At 36.6% G+C, this 21,891-nt stretch overlaps 2 protein-coding genes across 3 annotated transcripts; one reads left to right on the top strand and one right to left on the bottom strand.

Moving 5' to 3' along the window:
• The first annotated feature begins 10,042 nt into the window (after positions 1–10,042).
• On the top strand, positions 10,043–17,870 carry LOC126693198 (COP9 signalosome complex subunit 2-like). 2 transcript variants are annotated; one of them, XM_050389106.1, is made up of 11 exons: positions 10,043–10,234; positions 11,100–11,186; positions 13,141–13,219; positions 14,037–14,277; positions 14,450–14,524; positions 14,605–14,739; positions 15,873–16,060; positions 16,365–16,433; positions 16,569–16,659; positions 16,771–16,905; positions 17,542–17,870. In XM_050389106.1, exons 1-11 carry the CDS (start codon positions 10,225–10,227, stop codon positions 17,743–17,745), a joined length of 1,314 nt encoding a protein of 437 aa, XP_050245063.1. In that variant the 5' UTR covers positions 10,043–10,224; the 3' UTR covers positions 17,746–17,870. The 2 variants fall into 2 exon arrangements, with proteins under 2 accessions (XP_050245063.1, XP_050245062.1); XM_050389105.1 differs by having other exon boundaries at positions 10,044–10,234; positions 11,094–11,186.
• LOC126693201 (dihydrofolate reductase-like) lies at positions 17,827–20,930 on the bottom strand. The gene is made up of 6 exons (XM_050389109.1): positions 20,744–20,930; positions 19,043–19,135; positions 18,835–18,933; positions 18,667–18,708; positions 18,347–18,578; positions 17,827–18,234 (listed from the first exon to the last, which is right to left on the bottom strand). Exons 1-6 carry the CDS (start codon positions 20,864–20,866, stop codon positions 18,014–18,016), a joined length of 810 nt encoding a protein of 269 aa, XP_050245066.1. The 5' UTR covers positions 20,867–20,930; the 3' UTR covers positions 17,827–18,013.
• Between the last annotated feature and the right edge of the window lie 961 nt (positions 20,931–21,891).

Raw genomic sequence — 21,891 nt, 5'->3', positions numbered from 1 at the left:
GGAGGGCCTGTTTGCTTTGCTCCGTAAAGCTATTAAGACACAGCACATTCAGCCACTTATGTCTTGCCTGAATGGAGTTAGTATTTCTCACTTACTTTTCGCAGACGATAGCTTGTTGTTTTTGTTAGGCTTTACCTTCTAAGTGCACCCGACTTGTGCGCATCCTTGAGAACTACGAGCAAGCTTCTAGCCAAGCTATTAACAGGCAGAAAACAACCTTATTCTTTAGCCCCAACACTGGCCTAGATGTGAGGGAGGATATCAAATACATGTTTAATGCCTAGATAATGATAGACTTTGAAAAGTACTTGGGTTTGCCGATGATGGGAGGTAAGAACAAGGTGAACACTTTCAAAGACCTCTGAGAGCAAATAGCCAAAAGAATCACAGGTTGGAAAGAGAAGTTTATTTCAAAAGTGGGGAAAGAGGTCCTCATCAAATTAGTAGCACAAGCAATACCAACGTACTCAATGAGCCTATTCAAATTACCAAGAGTGCTCTATAATGACATGAACTCCATCCTAGCCAAATACTAGTGGGGACAAACAAGTAACGAAAAAAAGATACATTGGATAAATTGGAAGCGTCTCTGTGATTCGAAGAACAAAGGTGGGATGGGCTTTCAGGATATTAACGCCTTCAATTTCTATTAGCTAATTAGGCATGGGGGCTAATCAATGACCAGACCTTTCTGTTCTATAGAGTGTACGGAGTGTACGAAGCTAGGTACTTTCCTACGTGTTCTTTCTTGGAAGCGGAACTGGGAAGTAACCCATTCTATGTGTGGAGAAGCCTTCTCCAAGTGAGAGAGGTTATCTTGGATTGATGGAGGGTTGGGAGTGGAACCACTATTGATATTGTAGGCCATCAGTGGCTGCCTAGACCTCCCTGTTTGCGTACTGAGGGATCCCCATCAGCGAAAGTGAGGGAATTGGTGGACGAAGATACCTGACAGTGGGATAGGGCTAAGATAGCCTAGTGTTTTGAGCCTCACACTTGTGCTAACATTCTACATATACCCTTGACCAACCTACATGTAAACGACGTCCTAGTGTGGAAGGAGAACAAATCTCTTTTGTTCTCAGTCAAGTCTGCATATTTGGTGGCCTTGAGATTATATAATCCTTCGACCGATGATCACTCTAGGGCTGATGCAGATAGTAGGTTATGGAAATTGGTGTGGTCCTTAACACCCTCCCCCTACACCACCCCCCCCCCCCCCCAAAGTTAGGAATTTTCTCTGGAGAGCCTGTTCGAACATCCTACCTACCCGAGTTAATCTACAGATGAAGTGTCACTGGATCCTCACTATGCCGTGTGTCATCATCATGGAGAAATAGTTTGCCATATCCTTTGGGAATTTCCTTTCACTAGGAATGTGTAGGCCATGGTTCGTGGGAAAATTCAGAAAAGCAATACACATGCATTAGATTTCTTTCAGCTAACCCAAAGTATGCTTGAGAAACTTTCTCGGAGTGAGATGGAGCGTTGCTATGATAGTATGGGCAATATGGAATGCCCATAATAAGCTTTGTTTTGAAGATAGTCAGACTCATCCAGAGATTATTCTTCGTGGGCAACAACTCTTCTTGAAGAATATCAAAACTAGGTAGCAAACCAGCAGACTCATTAGTCTGTCCCTTGGGGTTACGTGATGACATAGCTATTTTCTTCGTCATGGCACTTAATTTTTCTAGACATAAGTTGTGTTGTCCTTGTCCTTTTTTTTTTTTTTTTTTTTTTTTTTTTTGTAAGCTGGAATAACATTCAACTAACAACCGGAAACCAACCTAGGACAGCGCCTGTTACAAGATTCACCGTGAATATCAGCCTCAACAAGGGAGACTAAATCCACAGGAGGAACATAATAAATAAAAAACTCCGAAGCTTGAGAATGGCCAGAATTCGCTAACTGATCTGCACATTTATTAGCTTCGCGAAATACATGATTGATACGAACTTGGGGGATTTGGGAAATCAGCACCTTACAATCATCAAATAGAGGAGAAATAACAGAGTTACAGTAACGGGGATTTTTAAGAGCGTCCATAAGAGCCTTAGCGTCTAGCTCAATAATAATGGCAGGAAGCTTCATTTGATGGATAAGCATCAAACCATCTCGTAAAGCCCATATTTCTGCAGAAAAACTGTTCACATTGCCCAGCTGCCTTGAAAACCCAATCACCCAGTTGCCCATATCATCTTTGATCAAGCCTCCCCCAGCTACCTTACCTAACGCTGCACTCCAAGACCCGTCTGTGTTCAACTTCAACCATCCCCTCTCCGGTCTTTCCCACTTCACTTGCTTGATCATCATAGGCCGGTTCTGACTTGGCTTAGAGAAATAGAGGAAGAACTCCAAAGCCTGTGATGAGATACTCTTACTCAGGTTCGGATTAACACTCTTACTATTGACAACAACCTGATTCCGCTGCTTCCAAATCCACCAAAGAGCAAAAGAGAATAAGACATTCCAAGGAATACCCACAGCATTTTGAGAAGATTTAAGGCCACCATTGGAGATTAACCAATCTCTAACACCTTGAGAGAAGAAGGAAGACTGTACACAGTATAAACTTAATTGATGCCAAATGGGTCTGACCAGATTACAATCTCTGAGGGCATGCAAAATAGATTCGACTTCTAAATGGCACAATGGACAGGTAGTATCAAGCGGAATCCCTCTATTAGCTAAACACTCCTTTACACCAATACTTTACTGCATACACTTCCAAATAAACAACTGAATTCTAGGCAGCGACAGAAGCTTCCAAATCCAAGAACCAGAGAAGGACCCGATACCAGGAGAGTTTATGGCAAGGAGATAGGCACTTCTCATATCAAAATTGCCTTTTAAAGAAGACTTCCAGGCTAGTTTATCACTGCATCTTGCCACACGAGGAACCAGGACAGCTTGAATGTCAGTTTTAACTTCAGGGGGAAGCTCAAAAGGAATAATAGTCCAATCCCAGCCAGCAGGAGAAAAAACATCTTTGATTTGTAAATTCTCCAAAGCTTGCGGGATCGAGCCATGGATAAGAGACCGGATAGGACCAAGGTTGGTCCATCTATCAGACCAGAAGTTTAGATTGCTTTCGTGACTAGGGATCCATTTAACCCCTTTTTTGAAAACTTCTTCACCTTTCTTTAAGCCTTTCCAAACCGGAGAGCTTGGAAGGCTAGCTTCATTCCTAGAGCTGATTCGAAGCCTATTGTAGTACTTGAACCTCAAAACCTTAGCCCAAGGCACATTCCCCTCTTTATGGAACCTCCAATTGAGCTTGGCCAAAAGCGTTGTGTTCCTACCTTTAGCAATTTGTAAACCCAACCCTCCTGCCTCTTTCGGCTTAGTCACTTCACCCCAATTGACCCAATGCATTTTTTTAGCATGATCTGAAGACCCCCATAGAAAGCTTCTATTGACCCTATCAATACCATTCAGAATTTTTGCAGGAAGGGAAGCATATTGCATCACATAATTTGGGATCGTTGAGGAAGAAGCCTGGATGAGAACTACCCGACCAACCATAGAGAGTAAATTGGCTTTCCACCCTGCCAACTTCTTCTTAACTCTATCTAGCACAAAATCAAAGTCATGCTTGCGGTCACCTGAGTGCTTCAACGGGAAACCCAGGTACTTACCAAGATTAGACGTCGAATTAAACCCAAGACTATCAGAGAGAAGCTCTCTTTGATCCGGATCCACATTTGGAGAGAAAAACACCCGAGATTTGGCTTCACTCACCCTCTGCCCAGATTTTTGGCAAAATTCATTCAACACTTCCTTAATGGTATTACAGTTGTCCTGATCTGCACTAGCAAACAGCACCAAGTCATCCGCAAAAAATAAGTGCGAAAAAAAAAGGGCCGCTCCTAGAAGCTCTCACTGGATTCCAGAGCTTAGCCTCACACTTCTCCTCAATCAAATGGCCCAAAAATTCCATACAAAGGATGAAAAGATAAGGAGAGAGGGGGTCTCCTTGTCTAATATCTCTAGATGGGCAAAAAGCATCTAAACAACTACCATTAAAAAGAAGGGAAGTCGAGAGCGAGGAAACACAGCTCATAATAATATCAATAAGAGAGGCAGGAAAATTGAAAAAAATCAGCATTTCTCTAATAAAACTCCACTCAATCTTATCGTAAGCTTTTTCCAGATCAATCTTAATAGCCATATACCCCTTGCAACCTTTAGCTCTGCCTATAGAATGGATCAATTCTTGCACAATATAACATTGTCTGCCCCTCTCCTACCCGGAACAAAAGTCGTTTGATAAGGCGAGACAAGATACTCCAAATGAGGTCTAATCCGAGCAACAATAACCTTAGTAATGATCTTATAGATAGTGTTGCACAAGCTAATAGGACGGTAATTACCAATGGTTTCAGGGCCTTGGACTTTAGGAATGAGCACAATATGGGTCCTGTTAAGAAAATCAGGAACCTTTCTATCTCTGAAAACTTTCCTTACTTCCTCCACTACAGACCCCCCAACCACTAGCCAGAACCGTTGAAAAAACCCGGCATGAAGACCGGTCCTGGCGCCTTATAAGGTTTCATAGACCATAAGGCATCTTTGATTTCCTCCAAAGTAACCATACCACCAATCATGTCCTTGACTTCCTCAGACAGATGCAAATGGCCATGCACATTCTGCCTTGGCACCCAAGAGGCCTCCTCTAAAGAAGTGGTATAAAGGGAGATAAAATCATTTCTAAAATGCTCCATTACTTCTCTCTCCATTGTTAACCACACGCCCCTCTCATCTTTAACTGAGGCAATGTGATTCCTTTTCCTTCTAGCAAGGGCAGAAACATGATAAAATGAGGTATTGCAGTCCCCTTGAATCATCCAATTAATTCTGGACTTAAGCATCCAGAAGTCCCTTTCTTGATCTAGAACCACCTCAAGCTCCTGATGCAACTTATCCTCAAGATTAATGAGAGAGGAGCTCGACCAATTGGAGATAGCTTTCTGGACACCATAGATTCTCGCCATAATTCTTCTCTTCTTTTGGTGGATTTTCCCAAAATGATTCCTATTCCAACAGGTAGTTTCTTTAGAGAAAACCTCAATAGACTCAGCTAAATTCCGGTTACCACCCCAAGCACTAGAAACAACATTGGGGAAAGACATATCCGAGAGCCAGAACTCTTGGAATCTGAATGGACGGTTGAGCCGAACGAATCTAACCGGAATGGTCTCCATAAGAACCGAACAATGGTCAGAGTGACACCGGGGGAGATGGGTAACTTTCGCCTTAGGGTAAAGGACACACCAATCCGGATTCATGAAGAACCGATCAATCCTTTCCAAGATGAGATTACTAACATCCCGCTTGTTTGTCTAAGTGTAACTTGGGCCAGAGAAGCCCATATCCACCATACTACAGATATCTAAGCAATCTTTGAAGGCCAGAGACCGATTAACACTGACCCCTCTGCCCCCAAATTTATCCTCTTGAACAAGAGGTTCATTAAAATCCCCGACCATAATCCAAGGCTTATTATGTAAATCAGCAACTTTAGCTAGATTATTCCATAAAATGCACCTCTTTTCACTCCTAGGACTAGCATAAATAGCAGAAAAAACCCAGGAAAGATTAGAGGCACGTACCTTAACTTCGACATGAATTTCTTGTTCTGTTTTAGCAAGCTCAACAACCTCCACTTTGTCATCATTCCACAGCAGCCACAACCCACCCGATAATCCAATCGTCTCCGTATGAATTGCCCCATCAAACGGTAACCTGTCTGAGACTTCCTTTGCTCTGCTACCACCCAACTTGGTCTCCATAACTACAAGGATAGCCAGGTTATGCCGCCTAGATAATTCATGGATGTCGTTTTGAAAGGAGGGTTTTAACGCTCCTCTACTATTCCAAATCAACAAATTCATGACTAAACTAATAATACAAGGAGCTAGCACCTCAATCCGACAGAGGGGCTCCATCCCCTCCCTTCGATACCATACCATCATACCCTAACTCTTCATAGATTGTCCCTTCTTTAGAACACGGACTCGATAACTCCTCATCCAAGATGTCCCCATTACCAACACAAGTAGCTTGGCCAAGAGCTTCAGAATTGAGAATTTAATTTGTAGACTCACCTAATATCTCAACACCATTAACTGTGCTAGCCTCAGAATCCGGAGGAGTGACTCGTTGATCCCCTGAAGACCGTGTCTCACTCCAACCGCCTTGGTGATCTACATCAACACCGGACAAAGGAGGTTCACACCCATCCTTTTGTTGATCCCTTCCAACACTTTGTTGAACCCTTCCAACACTAGTTGCTGCCGTGAATTTAAAAGACTGATCAAAAGGGACCAGCTGTTCCATGGTAGAGAGCAGAGGTATGAAGTAGAGGCAGAGGAGTGGGTTTTGCAGAAAAATGTTTCCTTACAGAGACACGGTCAGTGTTAGGAGAAGACTGACTTAAACCCCTTGCAATGACTTTTTTACCCTTTACAGAAGTTGGATATTTTCGGTGGATTTGGGCTTGAGAAGACGACATGGATAAAGGCCCACTATCTTCACCATGATTAATACCCTCTTTTTCCAGCGGCATGCAATCCACTACACCCAAACCAGATTTTTCCTTCATGCTCGTGGAGCCCAAACCAGCGAAACTTGGAGTCCAGCTCGGTTCAGCCCTCTTGTGATGGTCCCCACTACTAGGTACGTAAACACTACGGGACATGCTAGGTGCATGAGCTGCTCTGCCAGTCGACGTGTTCCTCCATTCTGGGAAATTAGGAGGAGGTTGTGGCGCAGCATTCCAAGTAGATTTTGTAGTACCCTCCGTACTACCAACCAAATTTGTCCCCTTGCGACCGTTAGTTCTTCTGCTCACTACCATCCACGGTTCGTACTGACCGTCGTCCTTCGTGGCCTCACCTATTTCAGCCATGCCAGTATTGGACTGCGCCCCATGTCCGGCATGATTCTCTTGAGACGTTGCACCTCTGTTAGGCAGAGCATCCTCAACCGGCGCCTCTTGCTCCTTACCCTTTCATATGGTGTATGGGCAAGCCACCACTGTATGCCCAAGCCTTCCACAGAAGAAGCAAAGGGTTTGGATGCCCTCGTAGCTCACCGATTGCTCAAAACACCCAGTAAGGATGGTATTCACTAGCGGTTGGTTAATGTCAATCTGAATGCAAAGTCTGGCGTATTTGCCACGAGCCTCCATGGCTGTATGGGAGTCAATCCTTAAGACCTTACCAATGGTTTCTCCTAGCTCCTTTAACACCTCCGCTTCATAAAGTTCAATGGGAAGTTCATAAAGACGAATCCAAACCGCAATCAGAGATACATTAGCCGTAGAAGGCTTAAAAAAAGGCTCCCAAGGCCTTATGGAAAGAAACTAGTCACCAATAAACCATGGACCCTTCACCAAAACATTATCAAGGTCCTCCTTTGAATAAAACCTTACCAGGAAAAACCCAATCCCAAGATCCACACAGTCCATCCTACTCGTCGGCCTCCACATTTGGTTCAGTTTGGTCCTCATGTAAAGCAGGCTGTTCGTTCTACCAACAAGCTTGATAATAATGGATTTTGACCATGGACCTCTAATGTGCCTTTTAGTATCTTTGGACAGCTTGTACTTGACCCAGCCGTCCTGAATCAGATCATTTTCCTCCCCACCTTCACCGTCAGACCCTTCATCTTCCTCCATAAGACTATCAAATTCAAAAGCTTTCGCATAAGCCCCTGGCATTTCACCCACGAGTTTCTCCTTGAATGAGGCTTTGTCAACAGGTTCAGAGCTTTGAACAAACGGAGGTGGAGACCTCTCCCGTGGACCTTCATTAAACTCGACATGATGTATATCTTTAACCTTCTTGTTACTCCGGGCCAACTCTGCCTCTTCCTCCCTAGAGAGCGTACGTGGTTTCATAGAGAGCATTTTTGCCTTTGGACTGATTGTCTGTACTCCGTTGATTCTCTCTCAAAGTCTCATGGAGTATGTGCCTTGTAGTTTTCTCCTTGTCCATTCCTTGTCCTGTCACTCAGGCCCTAGTTTTAGCTTGTTGTGGTGTTAGGACCCCTTTTATACTTTTGTAATTTTGTTTATTTTAATATATCGATTCTATTGTTTTCAGTTCAAAAAAAAAAAAAAAAAAAATTCCACACAAGCCACTTTTTTGTTTTTGTTTTTCCTTAAGTTGCATGATTTATCATCATATCATATTATATCATATCATACACTATATAATAAAATTTAAGCTTAGAAGCCGTAGTTGCATCAAGTGGCTACTCTTACTAATTAGTAAATTAATTATATATTTTTTGTTAGGATATATTTCCTCAATTAAGGGATAATATTTAACAATTTTCTAATTTAGGTAAAATTTTATCATTAAAATTTTAAAATATTTAAATTCTATTCAAACTAAAAGTTTATTATAAAAAATTTCTAAACTTAAATCTCACACAACAACTCATGTTTTCTTTCTTAAAAAATAATAAATAAATAACCCACATAAGATTTAACAATAATTTAAAACAAATTTAAATTCTATTCAAACTAAAAGTCTATTATCAAAAATTTTTAAACTTAAATCTTGCACAACCCATTTTTTTATTTTTTTGTTTTTTCCTCAAGTTGCATGATTTAACAATAATTTAAAACAAATTTAAATTTATTAAAACTAAAAGTCTATTATAAAAAATTTCTAAATCTAAATCTCATACAACTTACGTTTTTGTTTTTTCTTTTCCTCATGCTGCATCTTATTAAATTAATATTTTATTAGGATATTAAGTTACAAAACTCTTGACTAAGGTATAAGATTTAACAATAATTTAATTTAGATAAACCATTACCATCTAATTTTTAGAAATTTAAATTCTACTCTAACTAAAATTCTATTATCAAAATTTTTAGAACTTATATATATTCAGCCATAACTTTTCAATACAATCTCTCTTAACCAATAAGTCATCCTTGTAATTAAATCTCACACAATACACTCCATGTTGTTGTTGTTGTTTTTTTTTTTTTTTTTTTTTTTCAAAATGCCAATCTTACTTATTGTTCTTTACTTCTGAATTTGTGTGCAAGATATTATGTCAAAGGAAGTTTACTATAAAAAAAGAAAACAATAGACACCCATTTAAGTTTTGGTTCTCTTATGTAAGTTTTTATTTATTTATTTATATTCTCAATTTTTGAAATCTTTTGTGCATGTTTCGATTTTTTCTTTTAGTTATTGTATTTAATTTGTGAGTGCATTGATTTTTTTCAATTAGACGAGGAAAAAATCGGTATTAAAGAAGTATGAGATTTGGAATGAGATGTGGGTTTTAGTTAACTTAACTGATAAAATTTTTTATGGTTGTATAAGAGATTTGAGATTCAATCTCTGCCTATACCAAAAACTGATTGGTGTCTTGATCTGATGATAAAGAGCTATCATCAGAAACAGACGCAATAAGTTGAAATTCTCTCGTAAATAATAATAATAATAATGGAATGAGATCTCATTAACGTGTCCCAAGATTAAAATCGGATTTTATTAAAAAATAACTATAAAACCCAAACTATATTATTAGTTAGACAAGGTTTGAAACAAATTTCATTTCTAACGAATTGAGTCCAGAGGACTCGATTTTGCTCTAAGAAAATCGAGTGTGTGACACTCGATTTCCAAGTAAGTATGGAAATCGAGTGTCAAACACTCGATTTCCAAGTGCAAATTCTGTAGAGAACTCGAATTGTTAGAAACCAAATATGTTTAAAACGTTGTCTAACTAATAATATAGATTGAGTTTTATAAATTATTTTTTAATAAAAACCATTAAAATCATTAAACTAGACACTCGATTTCCAAGTGCAAATTCTGTAGAGAACTCGAATTGTTAGAAACCAAATATGTTTAAAACATTGTCTAACTAATAATATAGATTGAGTTTTATAAATTATTTTTTAATAAAAACCATTAAAATCATTAAACTAGAGGGTTGTTTTTGTACTTTCGCTTTTCTTTTTTAAACATAGCAACAAGTATAATAACCCCCGGCCCAAACCCGAAACCCGTGCATTTATAAATGAATGAAAGCCGGCGATGGCATCGTCACCACCGGATTGTTGAGTCTCATTCTCTCCCTTCCACGCCTTGTGATCTCTGAAGGAGTTTGTTTCAGGTTTTTCTCCTTCACCAAGAAAGAACCAACTAAGCCCTAAATTACTAATTATTACCATCCATCCAACAATGGCTTCCGGTGAGTTCCTTTTCATATTCCATTGCTCTGTTTGGTTCACCAATTAACATTTTTTAGGTTTTTTTTTAAATTTTTTTTTTTGGTACTTAAACAAATAAATCAAACGGAGAACAAAGTTATCATAGGTTTCTGTGTGTCATGCTTTCTAGTAGGACAATTTTATTTTTGAGAAAAAAAAAAAAAAAAAACTTATATTTCAATGTGTCTGTGTGTTTATGGATATTGTTTGATTTTGTAAAACCTCAATTTAGTGATGAAAAAAATTGAAAATTTTAATTCTAATGAGAGTTTGCACTTTTATTTATTTATTTATTGTTATATAATTGGAGGAGATTTAAAATTTTGAAACTGAACTCATTATGATTTCTATATCATGTAAAATAAGTGTACTTTAATCCTATTGATATTGTAGAGTTGGACTAATTTGAAATCTATGTCACATTTTTTTTTTTGTTGGGTTGTGGGGTTTGGATTTTGAACCTATAAGGAGGAGGAGCTCAGTGAGTGCAACTTTCAGATTGTTTTGCTTTTAGGTGTACAATGGTTACTTTCCACGGGTGGGTTAGAAAGAAAAAAGGGTTTCAATGCTTTTTTAGTACCACCTACACCTAGACTAGATAACATCATAAATGTTTGATATTTAATTTGTTGTTGTTTTAAGCCACATATATATATATATATACACTCCTGATTTGCAAAATTTGCAGTCACTTGTATCTCTCTCTCTCTGTCTCTCTCTCTCTCTCTCTCCCTTCATTTGTTGCTTTTAAAAAAAAAAAAATTATTATGCTCAATTGGAAAGAAGAATTCCAATTTAGAGAAACTTTTATGATGGATTTATTGTTCATCAACTGTGTAGATGCAGACATGGAGGATTACGGATTTGAGTACTCGGAGGAGGAGCAAGAGGAGCAAGATGTTGACATTGAGAATCAATACTACAATGCCAAAGGTACTTCTGATTGAAATTTTCTACATTTTTTTTTTTTTTTTTTTTTGTTATGACGAACTTTTAGATATTTGGAATAGCTGGTGAGTTTTTGGAATTTTACATGCAGTTGTAAGATATTAATTATGTCTTGCTAGGAGCTGTTTAATGTTTGTATTCAATGTATAGAAGCCTGATCTGCATAGCATGTTTACACTAATGTCATGTTAAACAAGTTTTATAAAAGCTGTAGGTTTACCAGTTTAATTCTTTCAAAAATTAGAGGTCAAGGTGGGATTCAAGTGTTAGCCCAGTGGTAATGGCATCCTTTGTGGTGCCGCATGTCTCTGGCTCAAATCCCCCCTCCCCCTCCCCCGCTATCTACCTATCAAAATAAATAAATAACTAAATAGAGGGAAAGGTCTACAAAAACCAAGTATCAAATACTTATTTGTAAAGCATGGGACAATTCATGGGGCTGATCAATATTATTTTACCATAATGTCTCTCATGGATTATTGATACGTGATAGTTGTTGAATTCATGAGGCTATTTCTAAGAATATGAAAAATGCTTTGAGAGACACATTAGAATTAGAATGTGCATCTCAATATGTTTCCTTAAAAAATTCCAAAAAGGGTTTTTTTTTTGGAATATCAGAAATCTTTTTCCACATGTTGATTGTGAGAAATTGTTTGAAAAATAAGGCCATGGAAAACTCCTTTGCAAATTGTTGCCATTTTAACTTCCGGCATTCTAAAAATTAGTTTGTTTTCCATGATCAGCCTGTATTTGGGAACCCGAACCCCTTAGATATGTTTCTGGTTTGACAACATTTTACATCTTAATTTTTTCTTTTGGTGGCACTGATGAACATCATGGCAAAAGATAGCAGCCATTAGGATTTTAAGTGAAAGAAAAGAGATACTGATAGCAATGAGCATTTGGGATTTCTTTTGATCAAACCTTAAACCCATCTATAAGATCTGTACAATCAGCTAGTCCAATGTAGACCGAAGGATGAAGGTGGAATGGGTTTAAGAACTATTGAGGGCTGGGATATGACTGCCATATGCGATATGACATTATGGAATGCAGAACTACCTAGAAGCTTTTCAATAAAGTACTCCTTGGCTTGCATCTTAGAAGTTTCTCATTTAACATTTTATTTTGTTAAGTTACTTTGTTTCAAAAGACATCATATGCAGTGGGATAAAGATTCGCATGATCTATGGAATGGAAAAGTCCAAAGCCACTTATTTAATTGCAGGAAAATAAAATTGGAAGCTTCTTTTTCTCCCCTTGTTGGGAGGGGTTATATAAATAGACAAATGGGACTGTGTTTGATGATTTATATGAAGAACAAGGCCAACTTTTTTTTTCCTTGGACCACTTTCCGTTTCTTTTTTACCCTTTTAAGGAAAAGAAGAAACAGGGTGGGGGGAAGGGTCAAGGTTGGTCTTGAAGGGGCAATGTATAAATATCACCGCTATAATGTATCGATTATGAAAATTGTAATGCCTTAGATTTAATTGGAAATTGATTGAGTGTGTATTGTGTGGGTGTGTTCTAAGTCCACATCAGGCATATACTGGGTTGATCTGGGCTTTATTAACAATTACAAGAAGTCTCAATTGTGACTAGACTAGTCCATTTGAGGATAGGGCAAATGTGGCTAGCATGTTTCTATAGGTCGTTACCATTGGTAATAATCAATTAAAAAATTGAAAGGAATTGACTTTTAGGAATTTGCTTACAATTAATACACAGGCCTTGTTGGACTAAAATACGTATTTTAGGCTTTATTGGTACCCTTTAGGGAAAATTAGATGTTATTTGTATCTTTCCTTTTTTTAAAGATTAATTTCATAATATCCTCTTAGGGTGATGAGATGGATCAATTATTGTCTCATATTGTCACTGTTTGTTTCTGCATAAATATTTTTTATCTTTTTTTTTATTCTGTATTTTTCTGTAGGATTGGTTGAAACTGATCCAGAAGGTGCATTGGCTGGTTTTGCTGAGGTAGTAGGCATGGAAGCGGAGAAGGCAGAGTGGTTAGCATCTTAAATTTGAAATTTCTGGTGCTTAATGAACAGAAATATGAATCAGGGATAGAAGAATACCACAATTTCTTTTGGTCTCCCTTGTGTTACCGTTTCTGTAATTTCAGTTCTGGTGTCGATGGTCACAAAAGAATTGAAAATTTATTCCATTGTATATAATCAGAAAAAATTTCTTCATTTAACAAAATGTTGCCTGTTTTTCTCTAATTATGTGTGATTCAAGATGCTTTAAGAAATATGGTATACTTACATGGTTTTATTTGATACAAATGTGGTTTTCTCTTCTTCTTTTTTTTATTGGAGGGGGGGGGGGGGGGGGGGGGGGGGGGGGGGGAGAGGGGGGGGATGGGGGGGATTCCATATATTTGAATGGATACCTATCCCAAAAAAAGAAGAGAGAATGGATTTCACTTCAGAGTGACTGAAGTTACATTAAGATGTGCTTAAAAACCTTGTTTATTTTGGTTAATATATTTCCATAAACTTTTTACTTTAGGCTAAAGTAGCCAGAGCTTAGAGTCAATATTATCATTTTCTTTTGGTGGCTTGTAGGTATACATTTTATCTTTTTTCCTGATACCCTTTGTTGCAAACTTGCAATATTCACATAACTAAACTTAAGTTACTTTTCTGATATAAATTTCTGCATTTTGCTTAAGAAGCTGCTTTCTATACTTGTAAACCCTTTGTCTATATTGTTTGCAGCTCACTTGCCCCTATAATTAACTTTACCTGAAAACTTTGATAATTATTTCTGGATTAGGCAATCATTACCTGTTTTTAACAATTTCCATGTCTATTTTTTCAGGGGATTTAAAGCTTTAAAACAAACTGTCAAGCTTTATTATCGGTTAGGGAAGTATGCAGAAATGATGCAAGCCTATCGGGAAATGTTGACTTACATTAAATCAGCAGTGACACGAAATTATAGCGAAAAATGTATAAATAACATCATGGACTTCATTTCTGGGTCAGCTAGTCAAAATTCTGGGCTTCTGCAAGAGTTCTATCAAACCACTCTCAAGGCCCTTGAAGAGGCAAAAAATGAGGTTAGAGGTCATCTTATCCTCTTCCACAGTGACTTTCTTGTTAAGAAGTTCAAGTTTTGAATATATTACTCACATGCTGTGCTTAATTTTGAGGAAGTGCTTCTTGTAGAGCTTCCCTTTATCAATGACATTCAATGGTACTTTGTAAAAAACTTATTCTTATGCTGTGCAGAGACTCTGGTTTAAAACAAATCTCAAGCTTTGTAAGATTTGGTTTGACATGGGTGAATATGGGCGAATGAATAAGGTATTGGGCTGGTTCTGGGTTTATACTTCAACTTCCTCTTAATATATACCAAGATGCAGCTCATAATATCTTGGACACAGATTTTGAAGGAGCTTCACAAATCTTGTCGAAAAGAAGATGGCACAGATGACCACAAGAAAGGAACCCAGCTTTTGGAGGTATATGCGATAGAGATCCAAATGTACACTGAGACCAAGAATAACAAAAAACTCAAGGTCAGGGTTCTGAAGTTATACGAGACCTTTTGCTTGTATTCATCAAGATTGTCTACCTTTTCTTCAGTCATTTTCTTGACCATGCCTTTCAACCATCTTTATGAATTTGCCAGTCGAATATCTGCTGGACTTTCTTCATGTATAGTCAACCACTTGCTGTTTTCATGTAGCGTAACTTTAACCATAGCATAGTTAAATCAAATCTAAAATTAGAAGTGCTAGCTATTTGCAAGGTTTAACTGCTTTTGAAGGGTATGTTTGGAACAAAGGGAGATGGAGGGAGGAGAGGAGAAGAGAGTAAAGGGGAAGGTGGATGGAATATACTAAAATTTAGTACATTCTAGTCATCTTCCATTCACCTCCACTCTCCTCCCTTCCCCCCCCCCCACAAAAAAAAAAAAAACAATCTCTCTATCCAAACATAGGGAAAATCTGAAATATGTTAAATAGATAAGATTTGTAGAGGTTGGTTTTGATTTTGGAATTTTATATAGCAAACTTTATATAGCAAACTTACCTTCATATTTTGGACTCAAATGAGGAGAGCTAGAATTGATTGCTGCTCATAATTGGCCTTTGCTGCCCTATATTTCACATGTATTTGCACTATTGTTTATCTTTTTTATTCAGTAACTGTAATGAAAGTGGTAGTTAGAGTAGAAGGTTTATGCCGTTTGGGTATTTAACATGTAACATGATGATTCAGCAAAAGAAAAGAAAAGAAAAAGTAATGTGATGAATGTTGGAGCATAGGCCTTATGCCAATTTTATGATTTTTTTTTTTTGCTTTTCCTTTTGTAGATTTCACTTACTATTTTTCGATTCTAATTCTTTAGGGGACACTTTTCTGTACTTTCTGTATACTTAAGTTTTCATCTTATTAGTAAATTTTTCATACTATTAACTGTAAAACAACATCCCAAGGGTAGCACAATTGGCTTGGCACCATGCCTCATGAAGCAGAGGTCACTAGCTTGAATCTCCCCTCCCCCCTCCTCCTTGGGCCAAACTATATATATATATATATATATAAACACAGCTTCGAGTCCCCTTTGAAGTTGATGTTTCTTTTTTTGTAATGCTTTGTTTATGTTTTGTTGACTGGAGCTTCATTGGACATGAACTAATTGCAGCAACTATACCAGCAAGCACTAATGATCAAATCAGCAATACCTCATCCAAGGATAATGGGAATAATTCATGAATGTGGGGGGAAAATGCACATGGCAGAGCGCCAGTGGGCGGAAGCAGCTACAGATTTTTTTGAAGCTTTCAAAAATTATGATGAAGCTGGAAATCAGCGGCGTATCCAATGCTTGAAGTGCGTAACAGACTTTCGTCATTGATTCCAAACATCGTTCTTTTTTTAATGAGAAATAATTATGCATTTTAATATATTCAGTCATGCTTTTATATAGATATCTAATGCTTTTATGTCTTGAAGATAATTGTTTGTCTTGAAAAACTGATGTACTGCCCAAGTGGTAGACTGTTTGAGAGAATACTTTTTGGGGAATTAGATATCTACATCTTTCTCTCTATAAACCTACTTAGAAATAAAATGGTCTAGTTATCTGTATCCTTTATATTTCACATTCTTACATTATTCCTTTTTAATTTGTCAGATATCTTGTTCTTGCCAATATGCTGATGCAGTCTGAAGTTAATCCCTTTGATGGGCAGGAGGCTAAGCCGTAAGTCCTCTATGTGACTTCTATATTCAATCTACTTAACCTTCTTTTCTCATGTAATCTTGGTTGGGGGTTGGGTGGGTTGGGCTTGTTTCTATTCTTCTCTCCATTTGGCCACTTATAATTGCTGCTTTACAGATACAAAAATGACCCTGAAATTTTAGCTATGACAAATCTAATAGCAGCCTATCAACGGAATGAAATATTTGAGTTTGAGAAAATCCTGAAGGTAAGTTTTAATATGCTCATCATATTTTGCTAGCACATATGCTTAAATTTATAATATTCCATTTATACTTGTTCTCACCTAAGTGGATGTGTGGCAAATGTTGATGTCCAGAGTAACAGAAGAACAATTATGGACGATCCATTTATCCGAAATTATATTGAGGATCTCTTAAAAAATATTAGAACTCAAGTCTTGCTCAAGCTCATCAAGCCTTATACAAGAATCAGGATCCCATTCATATCCGAGGTAGCTATTCACTTCATGGCATTCTATTTTTTGTTTTTCAGTTTGTCTGTTTTTGTTTGTTCTTTGCTTTGTTTTTTTTATAGATAAAATCTTGTTTCCCATATCATTTGGATTACTGCTCTAAGTAGGTTGTACCAATAAGCTTTGAAGTATTTCTGACTCAGTAGAAAGGTGATGCAGGCAGTTATATTTTAATGAAATTGGCATCTTTCTAAAGGTGCCAATGCAGCAGGACTGTTTTGACCCAAACAAAACCATTTATGAACTCCCTTGGTAAATTGATTATTAGGTCAAATTAGATATGAGCTCATAAGAAACTGAAAGCAAAGTATCTTATCAATAAGAGATTGAAAGGGGAAATGCTGATATGCATGCCACTGATAATTGTGTAATACTGGATGCTGCTTAGTCTTTGCTTGATGCTAACTTGTATTGTTTATTACAGTGGAATGAGTGATGTCTCTGTCTCTCCTCTTTATTTTCCTCTTCACCCCCTGTGTGTGTGTGTGTGTGTGTTACATGATCAATATTGACATACATCTATCTCACCATAATCTGCTTCTGTTTATCTTTTCCTGTTCTTTCTTTTTGGTCATTAATGCGGATTTTGAGATGATTATGTATTGTTAAATTCAGGAGCTAAATGTGCCCGAGCAAGATGTTGAGCAGCTGTTGGTGTCACTAATATTGGATAACCGAATCCATGGGCACATTGATCAAGTGAACAGGCTGCTAGAGCGCTGGGACAGGTCAAAGGGAACAAAGAAGTATACTGCTGTGGACAAATGGAACACACAGCTTAAGTCTCTCTATCAAACTATCAACAATAGAGTTTCTTAGGATTTGCATTTATACCCTTATTTGGTGTTTTTGTCATTTTAAGTTGAGATCAGCGATATTCTCCACCAGTGGAAGGATGTCTAGGAAAATACAATTTTCAATAAAATATTACATTTTATCCTTAATATGTTTATATGAATGAAAGATACATGTCAAGAGGGCAAATCCATACCAAAGACAAGGAAATTTTCTAATACATAAACCGATCTGGATCATTCATTTGAACCGAACTGGTGGAAAGAGACCAATGTCTTCATATCCGAAATTATCAGGCCAAGGCTGCATCAACAACTTCAAGTTCCCTATTGTTTGTGTTAATTGCACTCTTTTCATGGTTGTGGATCTTACATGCTTCTTCTGCATTTTTCTCCTCAAATTCCACTTTTGCTTCTCCATTTTCCATTTCATGCTTGTTTTCCACAGCACAATTATTATTACAATGGAGGATTTCTGCTGTCCAACCTTGCAACTGCTCGATAGCAACCTCATCTGTTATTAACACCCAAAATCAGCCAGGGAGCCAAAGTTCATTTACTATAGGTTTTAGTCTGTGAGAATACATGTGTATAAAACGAGAGGGAGAGGGATCAGAATAAACCACCTAATCTTGGGACTGTATGGCCTTGAGGATGCCTTATGATGAGAGGGTTGTCGAAAGCGGTAGCAAGATCCTCAGAAGGCAGTTTCAACCAATCCTTGGCTCCTATGAAGTGGACAGATTTAACCTTGATGGGGTCTTTGTAGGCAACCTCACATATGCTTGGGTCTCTGAACTTTGCCCCAGATATTGATACGAATAGTTTCATGGGTGGATGATCTTTCAACACCTTTCCCTGATTTCCCACTTATGTTTTCAATATGCTATCTTGAATATGAGTGATCATATTAATGACACAGAAAGAGAGACTTAAGTAGACTTACTTGTGCCTGGTAGCCCAGCAGAAGGGCTGACAGTGTTGCACCCTGAGTAAAGGAACAAATATAAGTCATATTTGACTAGACTCTGTTATTTTGGACCATAATTTTTTTAAAGGCTTATAAATTTGTGATTTTCTACTTTATATTGTCATTACAGGGTTGGATACATACCTGAGAGAAGCCAAGAAAACCATCAAAAGGACCTTTGGTTGTTATGTATTCACACAAGTAAGAAATGCATTCTTCCAAGTTTGTGTACTCTGTGAAGTCCTGGTTAACACAGTTTCAACATGTTTCTTATGAATCAAATCTAATCTTTTTATCTTGCAAATATACCATTCTTATTTCCTCTGATTAGAAAAAAGCAGAGAGATTTTACCTTGTCATACTGGAACCACTCAAAATAAGGTGGTGGGAAGATGCCTTCAATGTCTGATTTTCCTCCTGCAGGAAAAATACCATCTGGGAAATCCTGTAGTGGTAAATAAAATTCCTTAATGTTGATTTCATTTTATATTAATAACCAAATTAATGTCTAAAACTTCCTATAAGTGCTGTTTCCCCAAAAACCTAGAATTAATCCTATTAATGGTACCGCTCCTCAACTCTGATGATTTAGGGCATGGTTTCAGTTTTAGCACAAGACAAATGTGAAAATGTGCTTTAACACACCCTTCTGACTTCTAAGTTTGAGATTGTTTCTAAATTGATCTCTTGATTTTCAAAACTTATAAATTAAAATTCATAACGACTATTACAATGATGTAAATGTGCACTTTCCATTATAGTCTGTAGTATTTTTTTGTTAACTTGCCTAAAAGAGTCATGTGGATTAATGACAAAATTTTAATAGATGTTGATGGAAAGGGCCCATTGATATTTTTGTAAAATTCAAATCTGAATATATAATACAATTAGACGGTAAAAATTAGAAATTTTAAATCACAAATTAACAACTAGAACTTCCACATAGGAAACGTGGACTTTATTATTGGGATGTGTTAGCCTGTTAGGCATATCATTGAATGTGGACTACTAGGAACAACCGAACAATGCAACCTATATTAATTGTTTATATATATATATATATATATATATGATAGTATTTGAATCTATTTTTTGTTTTAGAAAATAAATAAAAATAAGGCCATATATATTCTAATAAATAAATTAAAAAAACTAGTTTCTAGTTTGATTATTTCAAATGTATTTTTCATATAAAGGTAAAATTTAAAGTTCTAGTGTTTTCACATGCCTCAAAATTAGTTTTAAATTTGGCATTTTCACATATATATAGTCCTACCAAAAATTAGTTCCTGAATCAATTTTAAAAAAATAGAAATAAAATAAAACCAGTTTAATTTAGTTTGACTGGTTTTATATTTGATTAAGCTTATACCATAATTAAACTAATTATGTGATTTGCCAAACACTTTTTTTTTCTTTAAATAAATAAATATTATAACTTCATGTGACCCATAATTCATATACTAATTATGTGATTTGACAAACACTTCCTTTTTTTTTCCCCTTTAATTAAATAGAAAAATAGTGTAACTTGATGTGACCCATAAATAATTCATACATTTGATTTGCATGAGGATGAATCTACAATATATATCCTTCCACCATGACTGGGTAGGTAGGTGTCCTATGATTTTAACCAGTAGTTTGCACTTTGCACTTGAAAGGTAGATGCTGCCTAAGAAAATGTGTGAAATGTAAGTAGCACAGGTCTGGTTCACCAAATGACTTAGCACTGATGCTGATACTTAATACTTCATAGTAGTGATTAATGGTATACAATGTCTTTTTTGAGATAGCCTATATTAGATTGTGAGAGGCTGTATACATACACCCGATAAACATAATACTTGTTCATCCCATATCACATGTTTAAAGTACAAGACAACTTGCACATGTGGCAAAAGAAAAAATTCTATTAATCAAATAAATAGTAATAATTCACATAGGTGCAAGTGAAAAAAAAGCATGGAAATCATGATCATTTTGACCGTTATCTATTTTCCTGTCAACACAATCATGTAATATAAAAGAGAGAGTGAGTTTGATCAGGTACCATGTCAAATTGAGCAAATATAGAAGGATCCCATTTGCTAATTTGCTTTTTCAGAAAACTCCCACTGGTCCTAAATCCATGGAGGCATAGTATCTTCATCTTCTTCTCTTTTGTGCCTTCCATGTTTCTCTCTCTCTCTCTCTCTCAACCTGGCAACAATGGAGAGCAAAGAGTGTCCTATCTGACTTTTTCTAAGGGGAAGCTCATTCTTTAATCCTACCTACTACAAAATTTAAGACGCCGAACTACCATCGCTGGTTTGGTTGGTAGTCCCACGTGCACCCAAACCAAACTAGCAATGGCTAATCTGCCATATCGGACGGTTTTAATAAAATACTCAAAATATTTTAAAGTAATAAAATGAAATAATGTTGTGACAACATGAAGATATTTTTGTTAAATTAATGATGTACTATAAAATTAAGGGCATGAAGAACTTAGATTATAGAGTAAATGTTATAAAATTATAAATTAGTTATTATGTAGTGTAATAAGTTGACTGTTTGTTTCATCATAGTTTTTGTTTTTTCAATGCATTTGAGATAGCATAATTTTTTTTTTAATATAATGTTAATGCTTAATTGGCTTATGGAAATATTGTAGAAATTTTATGTTAGTGGTAGGTTCAGCACTCAGTGAAAATAGTAATATCCTACTAATATAATTTTATTATAATCTAAAATATATAAAAACTGCGAGGTGGAAAGCTAAATGAAAAATTATCTAACAAAGAGCCATAAGGCAGAAGTGCATGTTCTCCCATATGAAAATTTTACTTTCTTACATAGAATTTAAATAAAAAAAAAAACACATGAAACACTTTTATATTAGTATAATATTAGTGCACACCTATAAATAATTAATATGTGTATTTACTCCATTGATACGTTCAATGAACTAAAAATTTGACATAAATGCAAACTTTAATGAGGTGGAATCTTAAATGAGAGAAATTCAAGAAATGTGCCACTTGACAGAACTTTATACTTTCCCACATGAGGTCTTTGCTTATATATATAGCGTTGGGTTCAAGTTACACCTGATGTAATTCTAAGCAATATTACAATACTCAATATTTTTTAATTGGATACGAATTTTGACAAATCGACCGTTGGATTACATTATCTTCGTATATTCTCCATACTTGC

This window comes from Quercus robur, chromosome 7, assembly GCF_932294415.1.
Source record: "Quercus robur chromosome 7, dhQueRobu3.1, whole genome shotgun sequence".
Lineage (NCBI taxonomy): Eukaryota > Viridiplantae > Streptophyta > Magnoliopsida > Fagales > Fagaceae > Quercus > Quercus robur.
Note: the sequence above shows the minus strand (reverse complement) of the source record. Positions and strands in the feature narration are given on the sequence as shown.

Excerpts from the sequence above, each read along its gene's own strand:
- LOC126693201 (XM_050389109.1), bottom strand. The coding sequence starts at position 20,866 with ATGGAAGGCACAAAAGAGAAGAAGATGAAGATACTATGCCTCCATGGA. Across the intron at positions 19,136-20,743 it reads TATTTGCTCAATTTGACATG|GATTTCCCAGATGGTATTTT; the intron begins GTACCTGATCAA and ends TTACCACTACAG. Across the intron at positions 18,934-19,042 it reads AGTGGTTCCAGTATGACAAG|GACTTCACAGAGTACACAAA; the intron begins GTAAAATCTCTC and ends TGTGTTAACCAG.
- LOC126693198 (XM_050389105.1), top strand. Across the intron at positions 13,220-14,036 it reads GAAGCGGAGAAGGCAGAGTG|GGGATTTAAAGCTTTAAAAC; the intron begins GTTAGCATCTTA and ends CTATTTTTTCAG. Across the intron at positions 16,660-16,770 it reads AGTTTGAGAAAATCCTGAAG|AGTAACAGAAGAACAATTAT; the intron begins GTAAGTTTTAAT and ends GTTGATGTCCAG.